We start from the raw sequence: 19,651 nt of genomic DNA, 5'->3' as shown, positions 1-19,651 counted from the left end.
TTTCTTCAGAGCACTTTGAATAAGATCAGCTAGGCAGAATGAATGTCTTAAAAAAAAAATTCCAGCTGCTTTTGTATGATTTCTCTTTTTCTTTCTTTCTTTCTTTCTTTCTTTCTTTCTTTCTTTCTTTCTTTCTTTCTTTCTTTCTTTCTTTCTTTCTTTCTTTTTTTTTTGAGGTGGAGTCTCGCTCTTTCGCCCAGGCTGGAGTGCAGTGGCGCCACCTCAGCTCACTGTAACCTCCGCCTCCCGAGTTCAAGCTGTTCTTCTGCCTCAGCCTCCCCAGTAGCTGGGATTACAGGTGCGCGCCACCACGCCCAGCTCATTTTTTTTTTAAATTTTTAGCAGAAACAGGGTTTCACCATGTTGGCTGGGCTGGTCTCAAACTCTTTTTTTTTTTTTTTTTTTTTTGAGATGGAGTTTCACTTTTGTTGCCCAGGTTGGAGTGCAATGGCGCGATTTTGGCTCACCACAACCTCTGCTTCCCGGGTTCAAGCGATTCTCCTGCCTCAGCCTCCCACATAGCTGGGATTACAGGCATGTGCCACCATGCCCGGCTGATTTTGTATTTTTGGTAGAGATGGGGTTTCTCCATGTTAGTCAGGCTGGTCTCAAACTCCTGACTTCAGGTGACCCACCCGCCTCAGCCTCCCAAAGTGCTGGGATTACAGGCGTGAACAACCTCGACTGGCCCTAGTCTCTAACTTTTATCCTCAAGTGATCTACCCACCTTGGCCTCCCAAAGTTCTGGGATTACAGGTGTGAGCCACCATGCCCAGCCTACGATTTCTTTTTTTTTTTTTTTTTTTTTTTTTGAGACGGAGTCTCGCTTTTTCACCCAGGCTGGAGTGCAGTGGCTCAATCTCGGCTCACTGCAAGCTCCGCCTCCCGGGTTCACGCCATTCTCCTGCCTCAGCCTCTCCGAGTAGCTGGGACTACAGGCGCCCGCCACCACGCCCGGCTAATTTTTTGTATTTTTAGTAGAGACGGGGTTTCACCATGGTCTCGATCTCCTGACCTCGTGATCCGCCCGCCTCGGCCTCCCAAAGTGCTGGGATTACAAGCGTGAGCCACCGCGCCCGGCCTACGATTTCTTATACTGAAAAGTTTTTATTTATAATAAGATGTTTTTAAGTATTCCATGGGTATCTTTCTAGTAAAATTAAGTACTGTCAAATTTTGTAAGATTTCTTTTCTCTGAAATATTGATAGGATTAATTTTCAATCATTCTAAATCTTTTATTTTCACAGAAACAGATATGTTTTTTTTAGCCATCAGCATGGTAGGAACTGACTTTTCTATGATTGGACAACTTTTTCCTCACAGAGCAAGGATAGAAATTAAGGTAAAGTAAACCTATCACATTTGTTGATTGGAAAGAGACCAAACATTACAAATGTTAGTATTATTAGCTTACCTTTGGTTTAAATCTCAGTTCATCTTTTTTATTTTTATTTTTATTTTTTCCACTGAGACAGAGTTTCACTTTGTTGCCCAGGCTGGAGTGCAGTGGCACGGTCTTGACTCACTGCAGCCTCTACCTCCAGGTTCAAGCAATTCTCATGCCTCAGCGTGTCACGTAGCTGGTATTACAGGCACCTGCCACCAAGTCCGGCTGATTTTTTTAGTGTTTTAGTAGAGATGGGGTTTTACCATGTTGCCCAGGCTGCTGTCGAACTCTTGAGCTCAGGTAATCCCCTGATCTTGGCCTCCCAAAGTGCTAGGATTACAGGCGAGAACCACTGTGCCCAGCCCTTTTTTTTTTTAAACTTATGATATTTTTGTTACATTTATCCCTCTTTGTTGATTGAAAAGTAATATCAGTTCTGATATGGGTACAATCTTCTTTATGTTAGTTTCATATTTTCTTATTTATATCTTCTTCATTTCTAAAATGAATTTGAGGCAGTACCAATAAAAACGCACTGCAACTAAGATGTAAGAAGAGTTACATAATGAAAAGAGAAGATAAATGTACCAGAGTACTTTGGTTAAGGGTAGCTTTCTTTTTTTTTTTTTTTTGAGACGGAGTCTCGCTCTTTCACCCAGGCTGGAGTGCAGTGGCGCGATCTCGGCTCACTGCAGGCTCCGCCCCCTGGGGTTCACGCCATTCTCCTGCCTCAGCCTCCCGCGTAGCTGGGACTACAGGCGCCTGCCACCACGCCCGGCTAATTTTTGTATTTTTAGTAGAGATGGGGTTTCACCGTGTTAGCCAGGATGGTCTCGATCTCCTGACCTCGTGATCCGCCCGCCTCGGCCTCCCAAAGTGCTGGGATTACAGGCGTGAGCCACCGCGCCCGGCCTTTTTTTTTTTTTAGATGGAGTCTCACTCTGTTGCCCAGGCTGGAGTGCAGTGGTGCAATCTCGGCTCACTGCAACCTCTGCCTCCTAAATTCAAGTTATTCTCCTGCCTCAGCCTCCCTAGTAGCTAGGATTACAGGCGCACACCACCACGCCCAGCTAATTTTTGTATTTTTCGTAGAGGGGGGTTTTACCATGTGGGTCAGCCTGGTCTCGAACTCTTGACCTCTGGTGATTCACCTGCCTCAGCCTCCCACCAAGTGCTGGAATTACAGGCGTGAGCCATCATGCCTGGCCAAGGGTAGCTTTTTGAACCCAAAATGTATTTCAGAATTTCCTAGGAAAGCTTAAAGAGAAGAAATCTGAGTTTACATAGTTCTCATTTTCTGATCCGTTGCTTTCCTAGGTCCCCTTAACTCTGGGACAACCAGTGGCACTAATAACAACAGTGATGTCAGTTACAGTTATTATATGCCCAAGAGGATGAGCTTCCTCTGTTTTTTAGTTTCTTTGCTTGAGAAACTTTATACAAGTTTTCTGGGTTTAAGTGCATTTGAGTGTCATCACACTATGTTGCCATAATGCATTCTCAATTGATAGTGAGATCTTTACCCAACCATGGGCTTTTTCCTTCATTTCTCATCCCTATCATGTTCATTACATTAATAAAAGGAACCATTAGGAAGGTATGTTTTTTCCTCTAGAACTAAATTAGGCATGGATTGTCTGGGGACATTACATAAGGGGCATTGTACAGTGTAATGAAATAGTCTTGTATTTCTGCAAGAGATAAGGAACTGTTTATATTCTTCATGTTCATTTTCTAATGTTGATCTTTGATAAAAGAACAAAATGTTAAAATTCTGTGAAGGCTAGAAATCGATTGTCTAGAATTGGAGTGCTCTGCTGATCTGCGTAATTAATTATAAATTTGTCACTGGGCTATTTGTCTCAAAAATCATGTAGATTCTTTTCCTGAAAGGTTACTATGTGTCTAGCAGGTCGTTGGGTAAAGTGTAGAAAAGTGAGAGTAGGTCGGGCATGGTGGCTCACGCCTGTAATCCCAGCACTTTGGGAGGCCAAGGCAGGTGGATCACCTGAGGTCAGGAGTTCAAGACCAGCGAGGCCAACATGGTGAAACCCCGTCTCTACTAAAAATACAAAAATTAGCCGAGCGTGGTGGTGCATGCCTATAATCCCAGCTACTCGGGAGCCTGAACCCGGGAGGTGGAGGTTGCAGTGAGCTGAGATTGCACCACTGCACTCCAGTCTGTGCAGCGGGAGTGAGACTCCATCTCAAAAATGAGAATAGACTGTATTTAAAGCTACTGAATTACATTACCTTGATTTTCAAATATTGGACTAATGTTGTATTCCTGTATAAGCTCCATTTGGTCATAGTGTGTTCTTTTTCTGTGTTGCTCTATTTTGCTACATTTTCTTGAGGATTTTTTTGCTACTTTGTTCATAAAGGATACTGATTTGTAATCTTCCTTTACAAAGTCTGTCCTATTTTGATATGAGGCTTATCCTGGTCACAGAAATTGAGCTGGAAAGTGCTCCCTCTTCTATTTTCTGAAATAATTTGTTGAAGATTAGTATTATTTTGTCTTTAATATTTGATAGAATTTACCTGTGAAACTGTTTGATCCTGTAGTTTTCTTGGAGGAAGGGTTTATTTTACAAATATACTCTTTCATTGATAATTTGTATTTTCTCTCTCTCTTTTTTTGTTTTTTTTTTTTTTGTTTGTTTGTTTGTTTGTTTTTTTGAGACAGGGTCTCACTCTGTCACCCAGGCTGGAGTGCAGTGGTGCTATCATGGCTCACCTCCTGGGCTTGAGTGATCCTCCCACCTCAGCCTCCTGAGTAGTTGGGACTACAGGCATGTGCCACAATGCCTGGCTAATTTTTTGTATTTTTTGTAGAGACTGGGTTTTGCCATATTGCTCAGGTTGGTCTGGGACTCCTGGGCCCAAGTGATCTGCCTGCTTTGGCCTCCCAAAGTTCTGGAATGACAGGTGTGAGCCACTTCTCCTAGCCTGTTTTTTTCTTAATTCATCTTGCTAAGTGTTTATTAATCTAAACATCTCTTTAATGAACCAACTTTTCTTAATGTGAGTTTTTTTTTTTTTTGAGACGGAGTCTCGCTCTGTAGCCCTGCTGTGTAGCCCAGGCTGGAGTGCAGTGGTGACATCTCGGCTCACTGTAAGCGCCGCCTCCTGGGTTCACGCCCTTCTCCTGAGTCAGCCTCCCGAGTAGCTGGGACTACAGGTGCCTGCCACCATGCCCGGCTAATTTTTTGTATTTTTAATTGAGATGGGGTTTCACTGTGTTAGCCAGGATGATCTGATCTCCTGACCTCGTGATCCGCCCACCTCGGCCTCCCAAAGTGCTGGAATTATAGGCGTGAGCCACTGCACCTGGCTTCTTAATGTAAGTTTTAAGTTTCCAATTGTTGGTGTGTTTTTATTGATTTTTTTTTTTGTTATTGTTTAGCGCTTCCTTCCATTTACTTTGTGTTTGTTTTTCTAGCTGCTGCTTCTTTTTTTATTATACTTTAAGTTTTAGGGTACATGTGCACAACGTGCAGGTTTGTTACATATATATATACATGTGCCATGTTGGCACTCATTAACTCATCATTTAACATTAGGTATATCTCCTAATGCTATCCCTCCCCCTCCCCCCACCCCGCAACAGGCCCTGGTGTGTGATGTTCCCCGTCCTGTGTCCGTGTGTTCTCATTGTTCAATTCCCTTTTCTAGCTTCTTAAGATGAAAACTTAGAGCACTGATTTTAAAGCCTTCTTTTCTAAAGTAGACATTTAAAGCTGTACATTTCCTTTGTTTTTTGACACAGAGTCTTGCTCTGTCGCCCAGGCTGGAGTGCAGTGGCAGATCTCGGCTCACTGCAAGCTCCGCCTCCTGGGTTCATGCCATTCTCCTGCCTCAGCCTCCTGAGTAGCTGGGACACAGGTGCCCTCCACCATGCCCGGCTAATTTTTTTGTATTTTTAGTAGAGATGGGGTTTCACCATGTTAGCCAGGATGGTCTCAATCTCCTGACCTCATAATCCACCCGCCTTGGCCTCCCAAAGTGCTAGGATTACAGGCATGAACCAAGCCCGGCCTGTAGATTTTCTTTTAAGCATCACTAGAGCTGTGTCCCACAAATTTTGATTTTTTTTTTTTTTTTGAGACAGTCTTGCTCTGTTGTCCAGGCTGGAGTGCAATGGCATGATCTCGGCTGACTGCAAACTTCACCTCCCAGGCTCAAGCAATCCTCCTGCCTTAGTCTCCCAAGAAGTTGGGACTATAGGTGCACACCACTATGCCCAGCTAATTTTTGTATTTTTTTGTACAGATGAGTTTTCATCAGGTTGCTCAGGCTGGTCTCTGACTCCTGAGGTTGGCCAGGTGCGGTAGCTCATGTCTGTAATCGCAGCACTTTAGGAGGCTGAGGGGGATGGGTCACTTGAGGTCTGGAGTCCAAGACCAGCCTGGCCAACATGATGAAACCCTGCTCCTATTAAAATACAAAAATTAGCCAGGTGTGGTGGCAGGCATTTGTAGTCCTAGGTACTTGGGAGGCTGAGGCAAGAGAATCGCTTGAACCCGGGAGGGAGAGGTTGCAGTGAGCCGAAATTGCGTCACTGCACTCCAGCTTAGGTGACAGAGCAAGACTCTGTCTCAAAAAAAAAAAAAAGAAAAAGATCCACCTGCCTTGGCCTCCCAAAGCGCTGGGATTACAGGCGTGAGCCACCATGCGTGGCCCCCAGTATAAAATTTTAAGAATTATTAATTATTACTGATTAAGGTTATTAAATGCATAACACTAATTACTTGCCAGCTATTGGTAGTCTTTTCCTTCTCTAGTTCATCCAGGGAACTCTTAAATTACATCTTCAGCAGAATAATCCTTAAATGTACTTAATTTTTTTTTTTTTTTTGAGACGGAGTCTCGCTGTGTTGCCCAGGCTGGAGTGCAGTGGTGCAATCTCGGCTCACTGCAAGCTCCGCCTCCCGGGTTCACGCCATTCTCCTACCTCAGCCTCTCCGAGTAGCTGGGACTACAGGCGCCCGCCACCACGCCCGGCTAATTTTTTGTATTTTTTAGTAGCGACAGGGTTTCACTGTGGTCTCGATCTTCTGACCTCGTGATCCGCCCGCCTCGGCCTCCCAAAGTGCTGGGATTACAAGGGTGAGCCACCGCGCCCGGCCTTTTTTAATTTTTTTTTGAGACAGGGCCTCGCTGTGTTATGCAGCATGGAGTACATGGGCATGATTACGGCTCACTGCAGCCTCTGTCTTGGCTCACTGCAGCCTCTGTCTTGGCTCACTGCAGCCTCTGTCTTGGCTCACTGCAGCCTCTTACCTGCTGGGCTCAAGTGATCCTCCCACCTCAGCTTCCTAGGTAGCTGGGACTACAGGCACATGCCACTATGCCCAGCTAATTAAAAAAATTTTTTTGTAGAGACTAAGTCTCACTATGTTGCCCAGGTTGGTTTCGAACTCCTTGACTCAAGTGATCCTCTTGCCTCGCCCTCCCAAAGTGTTGGGATTACAGGCATGAGCCACTGTGCCTGGCCCTTCGGTGCACTTCATAAGCAAAATGGGAGCTTTTGTTTATGTAATTTTTTTGGATTTTGCTGTTCCTAATTTTATTCTGAAACGCCGTTTTACTCCAGGCCATAAATAACGTATTAACTTTGTAATGCACAGTTGTATCCAATTCAGCAAAGCAGTAGTTCATCATCAGGCTGTATTCACCCAGAGGTTAGGAAAACCAGGATTGGTCACACCTTTTAAAACAAATCTATCTCATGTTATTTGCCAGTGTGTAGTTTCAGCCTAAATTCTGACAATGAAATTATATGAATTCCTATCTGTGAGATGAGATATCATCTTGATTTTCAAAAGTAGCCAAAGGGAGTTCCTCACAGCTTACCTTTGCTTGGCTGAAGCTGAAAACTTTGTAACTTCATATTGCCAGTGATTTTCCCTTTGCTTTGAAAGGAGAACTGAGGATTCATTTTACCAGTTCAATCACTAAAGCCAGTAAGTCCTAGTCAGTCTTTGTGATTGTGTGGTCAGCTTTCTCATCTGAGTTAGAGTTAGAAAGCACTGATCCTTTTCTGTTCTTTACATCCACCACTAGGTGGCTTCTTTACCCCCTAGGCCATTCATTCTTCACCTTCAAGGAAAAAATACCACTGATTTTCTTCACAATCTGTCCGCTTTTCTCTTCAGGCTTCTTCTAAATCTCTTTAAACACAAGATTTGCCTTAAATCCATTGCCTGTAAAGCTGGTTGGAGCAGACTCAATTTGATGAGTTCTAAAAGAACTGGCAGCTTTGAGAAAACACATCTTATAAAGTGTTAAAACCCCAGCTTCTCTAAGGCCTAAATTATGCTGCACACCAACCTTTGCACCAGGAGCTTGCCTCTTTCTAGCTTCCTTTCTCAGCTGCTAGCAAAGTTCAGCACACTGAACCAGCTGTTTATTGGTTTATTATAAAGGATATTATAAGGGATACAGATGAAGAGATTCATAGAGTAAGGTCTGGAAGGATCTTGAATGCAGGCACTTCTCCTGGAGGAGTTGGGGTACACTGACCTCCCAGCACGTGGTTGCATTCACCAACCACGAAGCTCCTGAAAATCTCAGCCTTTTGTTTGTTTTTTCCGCAGCCCCAAATAACGCCCCAGCTTTGACTTTTTTTCCTTTTTTTTTTTAGACAGAGTCTCGCTCTGTCATTCAGGCTGGAGTGCAGTGGCGCGATCTCAGTTCACTGCATCCTCTGCCTCCCAGGTTCAAGCCCATTTCCTGCTTCAGCCTCCTGAGTAGCTTGGAATTACAGGCGCGTGCCACCACGCCCAGCTAATTTTTTTTTTTTTTTGAGATGGAGTCTCGCTTTGTCACCAGGCTGGAGTGCAGTGGCACGGTCTAGGCTCACTGCAAGCTCCACCTCCCGGGTTCACACCATTCTGCCTCAGCCTCCCGAGTAGCTGGGACTACAGGTGCCCGCCATCATGCCTGGATAATTTTTTGTATTTTTAGTAGAGACGGGGTTTCACCGTGTTAGTCAGGATGGTCTCGATCTCTTGCCCTTGTGATCCACCTGCCTTGGCCTCCCAAAGTGCTGGGATTACAGGCGTGAGCCACCGTGCCCGGCCCCCCCACCCTTTTTTTTTTTTTTTAAGTAGAGATGGGGTTTTGCTATGTTGGCCAGGCTCGTCTCAAACTTTCTTTCTTCAAGTAGTCTGCCTACCTCAGCCTCCCAAAGTGCAGGGATTATAGGCGTGAGCCACCGAGCCCAGCCTCTTTTTCCTTTCCTTTTCTTTTTTTTTTTCGAGACAGGGTCTTTGTTTCCCAGGCTGGAGTGCAGTGGTGCAACCATAGCTCACTGCCGCCATGACCTCGTGGGCTCAAGCAATCCTCCTGCCTCAGCCTCCTGGACCACAGGTGTATGCTATCGTGCTTGACTAAATTTTTTATTTTTTGTAGAGAAGAGGTCTTACGTGTTGCCTAGGCTTGTCCCAAATTCCTAGGCTCAAGCAATCCTCCTGCTTCAGCCTCTCAAAGTGCTGGCATTACAGGCATGAGACACTGCACTTAGCCCTATATATCTTTAAATTCAACTTACAGTGAACTTATAATAGTTTAATGAGGCAGCTGGTCCAAGTGTACTGGTGTTTACAACTAAATGATCACAACTGATTACAGATTTCTTTCTTTTTTAATATTAAATTTTTATTTTAAAACCAAGTGACCCATGTTCAGACAAATTTCTTCTTTTCTTTTTTTTTTTTTTTTTTGATACAGGGTCTCACTCTCTGTTGCCCAGGCTGGAGTGCAGTCGTATGATTGTGGCTACCTGCAGCTTCAACCTCTTGAGCTCAAGTGATCCTTCCATCCCAGCATCCCAGGTGCCCAAGTACAGGCATGTGTCACTATGCCCACCTAATTTTTGTATTTTTTTGTAGAGATGGGGTTTTGCCGTGTTGCCCAGGCTGGTCTCAAACTCCTGGGCTCAAGCAATCTGCTGCCCCAGCCTCCCAGAATGCAGGGATTGCAGGCTGAGCCACCATACCTGGCCCAGATAAATTTCTTTTATCCTACTCTGCTACCACTGCTTTACTTGACTAGCCTTAAAAACAAAAACAAACAGCCAGGTGTGGTGATTCACGCTTGTAATCCCAGCACTTTGGGAGGCCGAGGCAGGCGGATCACCTGAGGTTGGGAGTTCGAGACCAGGCTGACCAACATGGAGGAACCCTGTCTCTATTAAAAATACAAAATTAGCCAGGCGTGGTGGCACATGCCTGTAATCCCAGCTACTCCGGAGGCTGAGGCAGGAGAATTGCTTGAACCCAGGAGGTGGAGGTTGCGATGGCTGAAATCATGCCATTGGACTCCAGCTTGGGTAACAAGAGTGAAACTGTCTCAAAAACAAAAACAAAAAAACAGCTCTCTCTCTCTGTATATAGATATATGAGTCTTTTGTCTTTTAAGGAAATTGAGTAGAAAAAAGCTAGTTTTTAGCATTTAACTATATATTTACCATTTTTGGTGTTTTCATTTCTTCCTGTAGGTCTGAATGTCAGGTCTTCTGTTGAAAAATTTTCTGAGCTTTCATTTATCTGAATGTTTTTATTTCAGCCTTTCAGCCTTGTTTTTGAATGATATATTTTGCTGATTTGACAGTTTTTTTCTTTTTGGTCCTTTAAAGATGTCATTCTGTTGTCTCCTGGCTTTCAGTGTTTCTGATGAAAAGTCAACAGTAATCATATCGTTCTTGCCTCGTATATGATTAATTATATTTCTCTGGCTGTTTTCAGGATTTCTTTTTTTTTTTTTTTTTTTAATTTTAGTATTCAGCTGTGTGATGATGATATGCCTAGCTTTAGTTTTGAGTTTGCTGAGCTTTTTGTATCTTTCACTGTATTTGGGAAATTTTAAATTACTTATTTTAATAGTTTCTCTGTTTAATCCTCTCGTTCTGGAACTCCACCAACATAGTTTACCCGATGTGACATTCTACAGGTTACCAAAGCTCTGACCACCTTTTTCCAATCTTTTTCCTCCATTTCAGTTTTGATAGTTTCTATTGTCATAGCATCAAGTTCACTGACTCTGTCTTTTGTCTTCAATCTGCTGTTAAGCCCATTTAGTGAATATTTTATTTCTGATACTATATTTCTTATTTCTGTAATTTCCACCTGGTTATTTTTTTATTTTATTTTATTTTATTTTATTTTATTTTATTTTTGAGATGGAGTCTCGCTTTGTCGCCTAGGCTGGAGTGCAGTGGCGCGATCTTGGTTCACTGCAAGCTCCGCCTCCCGGGTTTACGCCATTCTCTTGCCTCAGCCTCCCGAGTAGCTGGGACCACAGGCTCCCGTCATGACGCCCGGCTAATTTTTTGTATTTTTAGTAGAGACGGGGTTTCACCATGTTAGCCAGAATGGTCTTGATCTCCAGACCTCGTGATCCGCCCCCCTTGGCCTCCCAAAGTGCTGGGATTACAGGCGTGAGCCACCGTACCCGGCCTCCTCTGGGTTATTTTTTATAGTTTCCATTCCTCTGCTGAGATTTCCCCATCTCTTCACTATACTTTCCTCTGAATCCTGAAACATCTGTGTAATGAATGGCTCCTTTAACTTTTTTGTTTGTTCATTCTAATATCTAGATCATATTGGAATCTGTTTCTTTTTTTCTTTTTTTTCTGAGTCTGCTTGCCAGGGAATGGGATCTTTTTCTTTTGACCTTTTCTTTTCCTGTCACATTTTCCTATCTTTTCTCATGTCGTGTGGGTTTTAAAAAATAATTAATTTTTTGATCTCTGTCATGGGTTTTTTTTGTTGTTGTTTTTGTTTGAGACAGAGTCACACTATGTCACCCAGTCTAGAGTACAGTGGCGTGATCTTGGCTCACTGCAACCTCCGCCTCCCAGGTTCAAGCGATTCTCCTGCCTCAGCCCCCTGAGTAGCTGGACTACAGATGCGCACCACCATGCCTGGCTAATTTTTTTTTTTTTTTTTTTTGAGATGGAGTCTCACTCTCTCGCCAGGCTGGAGTGCAGTGGCGCTGTCTCAACTCACTGCAACCTCTGTCTCCTGGGTTCAAGTGATTCTCCTGCCTCAGCCTCCCGAGTAGCTGGGACTACAGGCGCCCACCACCATGCCCAGCTAATTTTTTTTGTTGTTGTATGTTTAGTAGAGATGGGGTTTCATCATGTCGGCCAAGATGGTCTCAATCTCTTGACCTTGTGATCCACCCGCCTAGGCCTCCTAAAGTGCTGGGATTACAGATGTGAGCCACTGCGCCCAGCCTAATTTTTATATTTTTAGTAGAGATGGGGTTTCATCATGTTGGCCAGGCTGGTCTCGAACTCCTGACCTCAAGTCATCTACCTACTTTGGCCTCCCAAAGTGCTGGGATTATAGGTGTGAGCCACTGTGCCCGGCCATTTTTTTTTTTTTTTTTTTTTTTGAGATGGAATCTCACTCTGTTGCCCAGGCTGGAGTTCAGTAGCACAATCTCAGCTCACTGCAACCTCTGCCTCCTGGGTTCAGGTGATTCTTCTGCCTTAGCCTCCCAAGTTGGGATTACAGGTGCATGCCACCATGCCTGGCTAATTTTTGTATTTTTAGCAGAGATGTGGTTTCACCATGTTGGCTAGGCTGGTCTTGAACTCCTGACCTCAAGTGATCCACTCACCTCAGCCTCCCAAAGTGCTAGGATTATAAGGACCTAGGATTATATGAACCACCATGCCTGGCCAGCCATGAGTTTTTTTGAAATTGCATACTAGGCCAGGCGTAGTGGCTCATGCCTGTAGTCCCAACACTTTGGGAGGCCGAGGCGGGCGGATCACGAGGTCAGGCGATCAAGACCATCCTGGCTAACACAGAAACCCAGTCTCTACTAAAAATATAAAAAATTAGCTGGGTGTGGTGGCATGTGCCTGTAGTCCCAGCTACTTGGGAGGCTGAGGCAGGAGAATGGCATAAACCCAGGATGCAGAGGTTGCAGTGAGCCGAGATCACACCACTGCACTCCAGCCTGTGAGACAGAGCAAGACTCTGCCTCAAAAAAAAAAAAACATACCAGACATTGTGAACGATGTGTTGTACAGTTTCTGGATTATGTTTTTTCTTTTTTTTTAAAGAGCATTGGGCCATGCGTGGTGTTTTACACCTCTAATCCTAGTATTTTGGGAGGCTGAGATGGGAGGATTGCTTGAACCCAGAAGTTCAAACCCAGACTGAGCAACATGGCAAGATCCCATCTCTACAAAAAAAGAAAAAAAAAAAAGCCAGGCATGGTGGCACACGTCCCCTAGCAATTCAGGAGGCTGAGGCAGGAGGATTGCTTGAGCCTGGGAGATCGAGGCTGCAGTGAGCTATGATCACAGCACTGCATTCCAGTCTGGAAGACAGCAAGACTCTGTTCCAGTAAACAAAACAGAATAAAAAATAGTGTTGACTTTTGTTCTGGAAAGCCGTTAATTTACTGCCAACCTCTTTGTTCCTGTTAAGGCTTGCCTTAAAGCTTTGTTGAGGCAGATCTAGACTGGTCTTTAATCTAGGGCATCCTTTCTCCAATGGGATTTCTCGTCTGATTTACAGAAAATAATTTGAGTTACTATTATATTATATTTTATTATTTTCTTCTTTTTCCAGAACAGTCTCATGGTAGGCATGAGTTATTATTTTCTAAGTTCTCTAAGGATGGTTATACTAATACTATACTATTAATAGATAAATGAGAGAAGGGAATGCATTGCATACAGTGGCTGCTTTAATGCATTAGTACTTAATTCTCATGCTACATCCCTGGTAGAGAAAGGCTACTCTAGGGTATCGTTTTTATCTCTAATGGTGACCTTTCTGGTGTCTGAGGTGAATGTATTTGGGTATTAATGAGGTCTTTCCATTAGGATGCACCTGAACACTATTGTCATATGGTGTTTTATGACTTTTACCATCTTCCTTTTGCCCTCATCCCTTTAGCAGCTGTTCTCTTTTTAGCCTTATATTCTGGACATATGCAACCCATACTTAGGTCAAGGTACCATGGGGTATTTCCACCAGACCTGTAAGGTGCCCCTCTACACAGTTCCTTTTTAGAACTATGCTCCTAAAGATTCCCTACTTCTGCAGCCTAGTTGGATTGCTGTACCCTGTACCCTGTTTGGTCTTCACCTCCCTTTCCTTGGTTAGGAAATAGAGCCCAGGCAGAGAGCCAAGGTAAACGTGGGCACATCTTGTCTGTTTTCCTTCTCTCCATGATTGTAGTCTTGTTCTCACTATTGTCCTTTGCTTGAAAATAATTAATGCATATATTTTGTCATTGTTAAAAGTCATTCGTGGTGGAGTTGGATATGTAGGACCTGTCGATAATGAGTTACTTTGTCAAGGCCAGAAGTGGAAATTATGGGATTTATTTTGTGATCATGGAATTTGGCCTGTTACTGGTTCTTACCTATGAAATCATTGACTAGTTTCAATACAGTCTTCGAGAAAGTTTTAAATTGTTCTGAATTATATTACCAATTAAGTAAAATATGAGGTAGCACTGTTTTAGAATTAAATGCCTGAAGCCTACTGATATTTCTTTTAGGACATTTAATTTAGTGTTTATAGCCAATCATTTTTTGTGGAGGTAACATTTGTTAACTTTTGAGGAAATGTTTAAATAACAGTATGATCTTTTAAGGCAGAAATAAGATTATCTTTGAAAACTTCTCTATTGATAATGTTTTGTGAAGAACAACAAAAGAATGGGAAAGAAGGGCAACCTGTACATTAAAAGATGTTAATGTCATATCAGGTTTTAAAAATATGGGCAAACATCTAAGAATACACACTTGGGTCATAAACAATAAGGAAATACAAGAAAGTGATTGCTTTACAAGTCATATTAGTTGTTAAGTTCTTTTGAAGGGAGGAAGGGGGCATGAAATACTTCCTTTGTTTTATGTGATATTCTTTTTTTTTTTTTTGCAATTAAAAAGCTTTATTTTTGTGCTTTTAATAAAAACTTGCAGATCACTGACGTGTAGATGGGAAACATTGGCTACTTGTTTCTTCTCCTGCGGTGTGTGTGCGTGATCAGACGTCTTCAGACACAAACTTAGGCCCTCAGTCTTCCTAATGACTTTAGGATGGGTTGAGCCTTAAGCCTTAAACATCTCCCTCTTAATGGAAGTAATCTGGTAGTAAACTGAGGACGGATTTTTGGGGCTGAGAAAAACGTGAGGAAATGTGCCTTAATATATATAGAAGTTTGTCAGGATAAACTTGGCCTGCTTCAAAATTTCACTTAGTTGTTTCTCTATAGTCTTCTCTCCATGCTACTTGAAATATATTAGAACAATGATGTCAGAGGTTTAACCTGTTATGAATACTTAATTTTTTAAAAGTTAATACCAGTGAGCTTAATCATACGTTTGATCTTCTTCCATGTTTGTTGACTTTATTTTTTTCTGTCCTCTGTAAATCCAGCTTCCATTGCTGATTCATGCTGTTGGTAATGAGAATCAAGAAGCTCAGTAAAAATCTTTCATCCTTATTTTTAAAAAGCCAAAGGTTTAAGTAACTTGCCTGTTGGCAAAGACATATTAAGTAGAGAACAGTATGTTATTCCTAGGAGTTTCATTTTAATGCTTACTGCATTTAAAAAAAAAAAAAGCTTGTTTTATGGGAGAAAATTACCATAGGGTTTTTTGTTGTTAACAGAATAAATTTAAACGGGAAGAGAAAACAAATGGATGGAGAATAGACAAAGCATTCCGTAAGTATTAAGACCTCTTTTACAAAGTATTACTTGAAGAGCCTAAAAAACGACCAGTCTTTTGTCTTTGGCTCTAGTGTGTTTTAGATTTGTTTTGTTCCTGTATCGGCATTAAGAGGAAGCAGTCTGAAATTTTTCTGTTTAGCAGTATGGGTCTGGCACTTGCTACAAATATATAGGCAGGAGATTATCCAGAACATCTAGGTGCAGGTAAACAGTTCTAAGTCCAAGAAGTTATGGAGGGATTGATGCTACCACTTCTAAGTGTTATTTATTCTGAAGAAACTGTATTGGAGGAGATAATTGTTTCTGGAAGACAGTACTATTAGTTATATAGATGGTTCTTTCTGGTTCTGAATGACTAATCGGTCATTCAGTCAGTAACACTGACCACCTACTATATGGTGGTCATTGTTCTAGGTGTTGAGCATGTAATGGTGGAAGATAAATGGCAGATGAGAATCCTTCATTTAGAGCCTTAAGTCTAATTGGATGGGGGAAGATATATAGTGGATAAGCATAATTTTAGGTAGTGATTCATTTCCAAAAAGAAGAAAAAAAAGAGGATGGATGTTTAGGTCTCTTTTTTCCTAATGATCATTGGATCGTTAGGGAAATTCTGTCTGAAGAGATATACTAGCATTTGAATTTAGATCTCATCTGAAGGAATGATAGATATCTTTCAATTTCTAACTAAAATCCTCATTAAAATTAACATTTTTCTTTAAGTCTAGAGAAAGATATCAAAGGATCTATAAAGAAAAATTTGCTGTTTAAAATAGTTCTTGTATTTTTTGATTAGAAGATAGGTCTTTTTCACCACACCTGTGGATAGGAATATATTTTTTGTGGATTTATAATTATCAGTATTTTATGATTAATAAATGTATTCAGTGTCCATTTAGTCATAAGATTAGACATAGTGCTAATTTTAGAAAAAAAAATCCAAATGTATAGAGTACCTACATTATGTAGCATGTATGTTTATTTTATGAGTAGACACTAAGGTAGGTGGGTGGATCCTACACCCAGTGTTTTATCGGGTCTTTAGGGAAACTGCTTTGAGGAGTGGTTCTTAGAAGATCTGGAATATTGTGCTCCTCAGCCCATTCCATGTTAGAGAAGTGGTCCTGAAACTTTTCATGAAGTGTAACACATTATAGTTAGAAAATAATTCATAAATCTATAAACAGTCTATTTGGAGTGCAAAGCCTTTTTATAGACCATTGTAATAGATATCTTTAAAATCTATTGATCTTAAACAGGATACAGTGTTGTATGCCTATAGGCGCAGCTACTCTCAGGAGTCGCTGAGGCAGGAGGATCTTTTCAGCCCAAGAATTCAAGGCCAGCCTGGGCAACACAGCAAGATCGTATCTCAAAACAACTCATTGATTTGGGGGCTTTCTATTGGAAATTTTTTTTTTTTTTTTTTTTTTTTTTTTTTTTGAGACGGAGTCTCGCTCTGTCGCCCCAGCTGGAGTGCAGTGGCGCAATCTCGGCTCACTGCAAGCTCTGCCTCCTGGGTTCACGCCATTCTCCTGCCTCAGCCTCTCTGAGTAGCTGGGACTACAGGCGCCTGCCACCATGCCCGGCTAATTTTTTTGTATTTTTAATAGAGACGGGGTTTCACCGTGGTCTCGATCTCCTGACTTCGTGATCCGCCCGCCTCGGCCTCCCAAAGTGCTGGGATTACAAGCGTGAGCCACCGTGCCCAGCCTTTTTTTTTTTTTTTTTTTTTTTTTTTTTTTTTAATTAAAACCTGTATAGGTTTTTTGAGAGAAACTCTGTTTTGAATTTCTCTGAGAACCATGTGGAGATCCTTTACGATTCTTTGAGTGCTATGTCTTTCAGAATCATTGTGGAGAGTCAGAACAAATTAAGTCTGGGTCAACAGTGAAATAGGGCCTTCAGGAATCCCAGATTTGGGTTTAGTTACCTGAGATTCTTTTTATTTTAGTATATACCTTCTTTTCTGAGGCTATCTTGTAATCAAACCAGTCTTTGGCTTATGTGCATAGAGCACCATTTTCTCTACATTCACTTTAAGTTCAGGCAAGGATTTGCCTCCTGGTTTGGATTCATTCCTGGAGTGTTCACTGATTACTTTCAGATATAATGCTGTTGATAGGTATTTAGTGGGCATGTTCCTGATTAAATTCATTTACTTCCCACTTTACTGATACTTATAAGAGTAAATGGTGAAATGGTTGTGATAAAGGTAGGGCATATGGTGGTGAATGGGCATTTCAAGGACTCTCAGTCCATAAAAAAATTGATTTATATTTACACACAGCTCAAAGTGTAGTTCGAGTTTTGACAAAGAATATACCTGTGTAACTACTACCCCAAACAATAGAGGAAATGTTTTCATCACTTCACAAGGTCCATTATGTCCCTTTCTGGACAATCAAATGCTGTCCTCCTGGCCCAAGGCAACCACTGTTTTCATTTTAATCACCATAGATAGCTTAGTGTGTTCTAGAATATCTTATACATGGTATCATATAGTATGTACCCTAGTATCTGTTTTCTTCCACTCAGTATGTTTTTGACATTTCCTCATATTATTGCATGTATCAGTAGTTTGTTGCTTTTGTTTTGTTTAAAACTAGTTTATTTGCAATAAACAAATTATTACAAATTTGTAATGAACAAATTATTATTTATAATAAACTAATTTATTCGTTTCGTTGCTGAGTGGTGTTCTGATGTGAACTTACCTATTTCCCTGCTAAGACAAACCTATTCTATTGCTGAGTGGTGTTCTGTTGTGTATTTGTTTTTCTGTTCTCCTACTGATAGACAAACCCATTTGCTTTTGATGTTATGATACTTTAAAAGCTAGAAGTAGCTTTTAAAAATAAAAACTTGAAAGTTCTTTTCCTTTTTTTTAAACAGAGGAAAAGCGCCCTTTTGACTTCGATTTTTTTGCTCATTTGCTTCAGAAAGTTCTTGCTGAAGAAGAGAAAAGAAAACAAAAATCTGTTAAAAATCACAGTTTAAAGGAGAAGAAATCCACCAAACCATGGAAAAATGTAAAAGGTATTGATTTTAAAAGAAAGTGTGCTAGTTTACTTAGCAGTAATGAACTTGCAATATTGTCCCTCAGGCCTTTGAGAGTTCATGTGTAGCTCAGGTAGTTAAGATCATCAAAGCATCTAGTTGGAGAGAGTATATCTTTTTTTAATCAACTAGTTATCTGGTCCAAAACAATAGCTTTCTTTTAAAATTTTTAACTGGCATGATTGGGTTATTTGATATCTCTGTAGCATAGAGGATAGTTGCAGCCAGTCAAAGAGCATCAGAATTTGGAGTGTTGTATTTCGTGTTTGATTATTTATTATCATTTTCCTCCATAAAATCTGGTATAAAATTCTAGGATTAAAAAAAGGAACTCTAATCTTCTGGGGTTGTGACTAGACTGTATTGGTCAAGCATAACTTATTTCTGAAGGCTAATGTTGACTTGTAACAGGTAGAAATTGTATATATATAGGCATTTTTATTTTTAGGCTTATATTTTCTTAACTATTTGAACTCTGGTCTGTGAGGACAATGTTTAGCTATAATCACATAAAGAAGACGCTTGGAACTCTAGGGAACCTTATATGTTAGCTAGCTTACATTTTAGCCTGCTTTGTATTTTTTTTTCTTTTTTTTCTTTCTTTTTGAGACAGAGTCTCGCTCTGTCGCCCAGGCTGGAGTGCAGTGGCACGATCTTGGCTCACTGCAAGCTCTGCCTTCTGCGTTCACGCCATTCTCCTGCCTCAGCCTCCCGAGTAGCTGGGATTACAGGTGCCCGCCACCATGCCCGGCTAATTTTTTTTGTATTTTTAGTAGAGACGGGGTTTCACCATGTTAGCCAGGATGGTCTCGATCTCCTGACCTCGTGATACGCCTGCCTCAGCCTCCCAAAGTGCTGGGATTACAGGCGTGAGCCACTACCCTGGGCGCTTTGTATTGGTTTTAATCATCAAGAAACAGCCCCAGAGATCGTAAGACACTTTTTCCTAAGGACTTAGTGTGAGTAGTGGCAGAGGCAGAACTGAAACCTAGGATTGTGAGAACCTGTGTTGGGGGTACCCACGACCACCACCGGGGTTTGATTATTCACTAAGAAGACTAAGGATTCAGCATCCTCTGCCTGGAAGATACCAAAATTTCAGATTTTCAAAAGGAAAGCAGTTCAGCATAAACCACATTGTACAGCTAAGGCACAGTGAGCCACTCTATCAGTTAGGGTGGTAGGAACCCTTCCCAGAACCAAATTCTGAGACATGGCCCAAGGGCCAACCTTGTAAGAAGGATTTTCAAAGGATAGCAGTCAAGCCTATGAAATTAACTCTTTACTCTAGGCTAGAATTTCTTCTGGAGCATATCTTTTAAAAAGTAGTATTGATAACTGCAAAATACCTTTATTCTTAGTAGTCATTTTTTTTACTTATACATAATCCTAGAAGATTATATATCTTCTTGTGAGTATGTTACAGGTGATAACATGAGTAACTCACTGTATCTTATTTAATGTAAGAACTTTTTTTTTGAGAC

At 41.5% G+C, this 19,651-nt stretch overlaps 1 protein-coding gene and 1 long non-coding RNA gene across 10 annotated transcripts in view; both read left to right on the top strand.

Annotated features, from left to right (window-relative positions):
* BDP1 (B double prime 1, subunit of RNA polymerase III transcription initiation factor IIIB) overlaps positions 1-19,651 on the top strand; it is a 114,297-nt gene that overhangs the window by 14,885 nt on the left and 79,761 nt on the right. For 8 of the 9 annotated variants that reach the window (XR_010117049.1, XR_008652566.2, XM_055253455.2 and 5 more), the window contains exons 7-9: positions 1,249-1,343; positions 15,047-15,101; positions 18,003-18,146. Coding sequence is in view for 7 of the 9 variants with exons in the window: in XM_055253455.2 (XP_055109430.2) it covers positions 1,249-1,343; positions 15,047-15,101; positions 18,003-18,146 (294 nt within the window). In the remaining 2 variants the exon portion in view is untranslated. The remainder of the gene's footprint in view (positions 1-1,248; positions 1,344-15,046; positions 15,102-18,002; positions 18,147-19,651) is intronic. The other variant, XM_055253459.2, reaches the window with a different exon arrangement.
* LOC134733524 (uncharacterized) lies at positions 2,310-9,243 on the top strand. The gene is made up of 2 exons (XR_010117085.1): positions 2,310-4,734; positions 9,126-9,243. It is a non-coding gene; the product is annotated as an uncharacterized lncRNA (long non-coding RNA).

Source organism: Symphalangus syndactylus, chromosome 18 (assembly GCF_028878055.3).
Source record: "Symphalangus syndactylus isolate Jambi chromosome 18, NHGRI_mSymSyn1-v2.1_pri, whole genome shotgun sequence".
NCBI classification, from domain to species: Eukaryota; Metazoa; Chordata; class Mammalia; order Primates; family Hylobatidae; genus Symphalangus; species Symphalangus syndactylus.
This window is presented reverse-complemented; position numbering and strand designations above follow the sequence as displayed.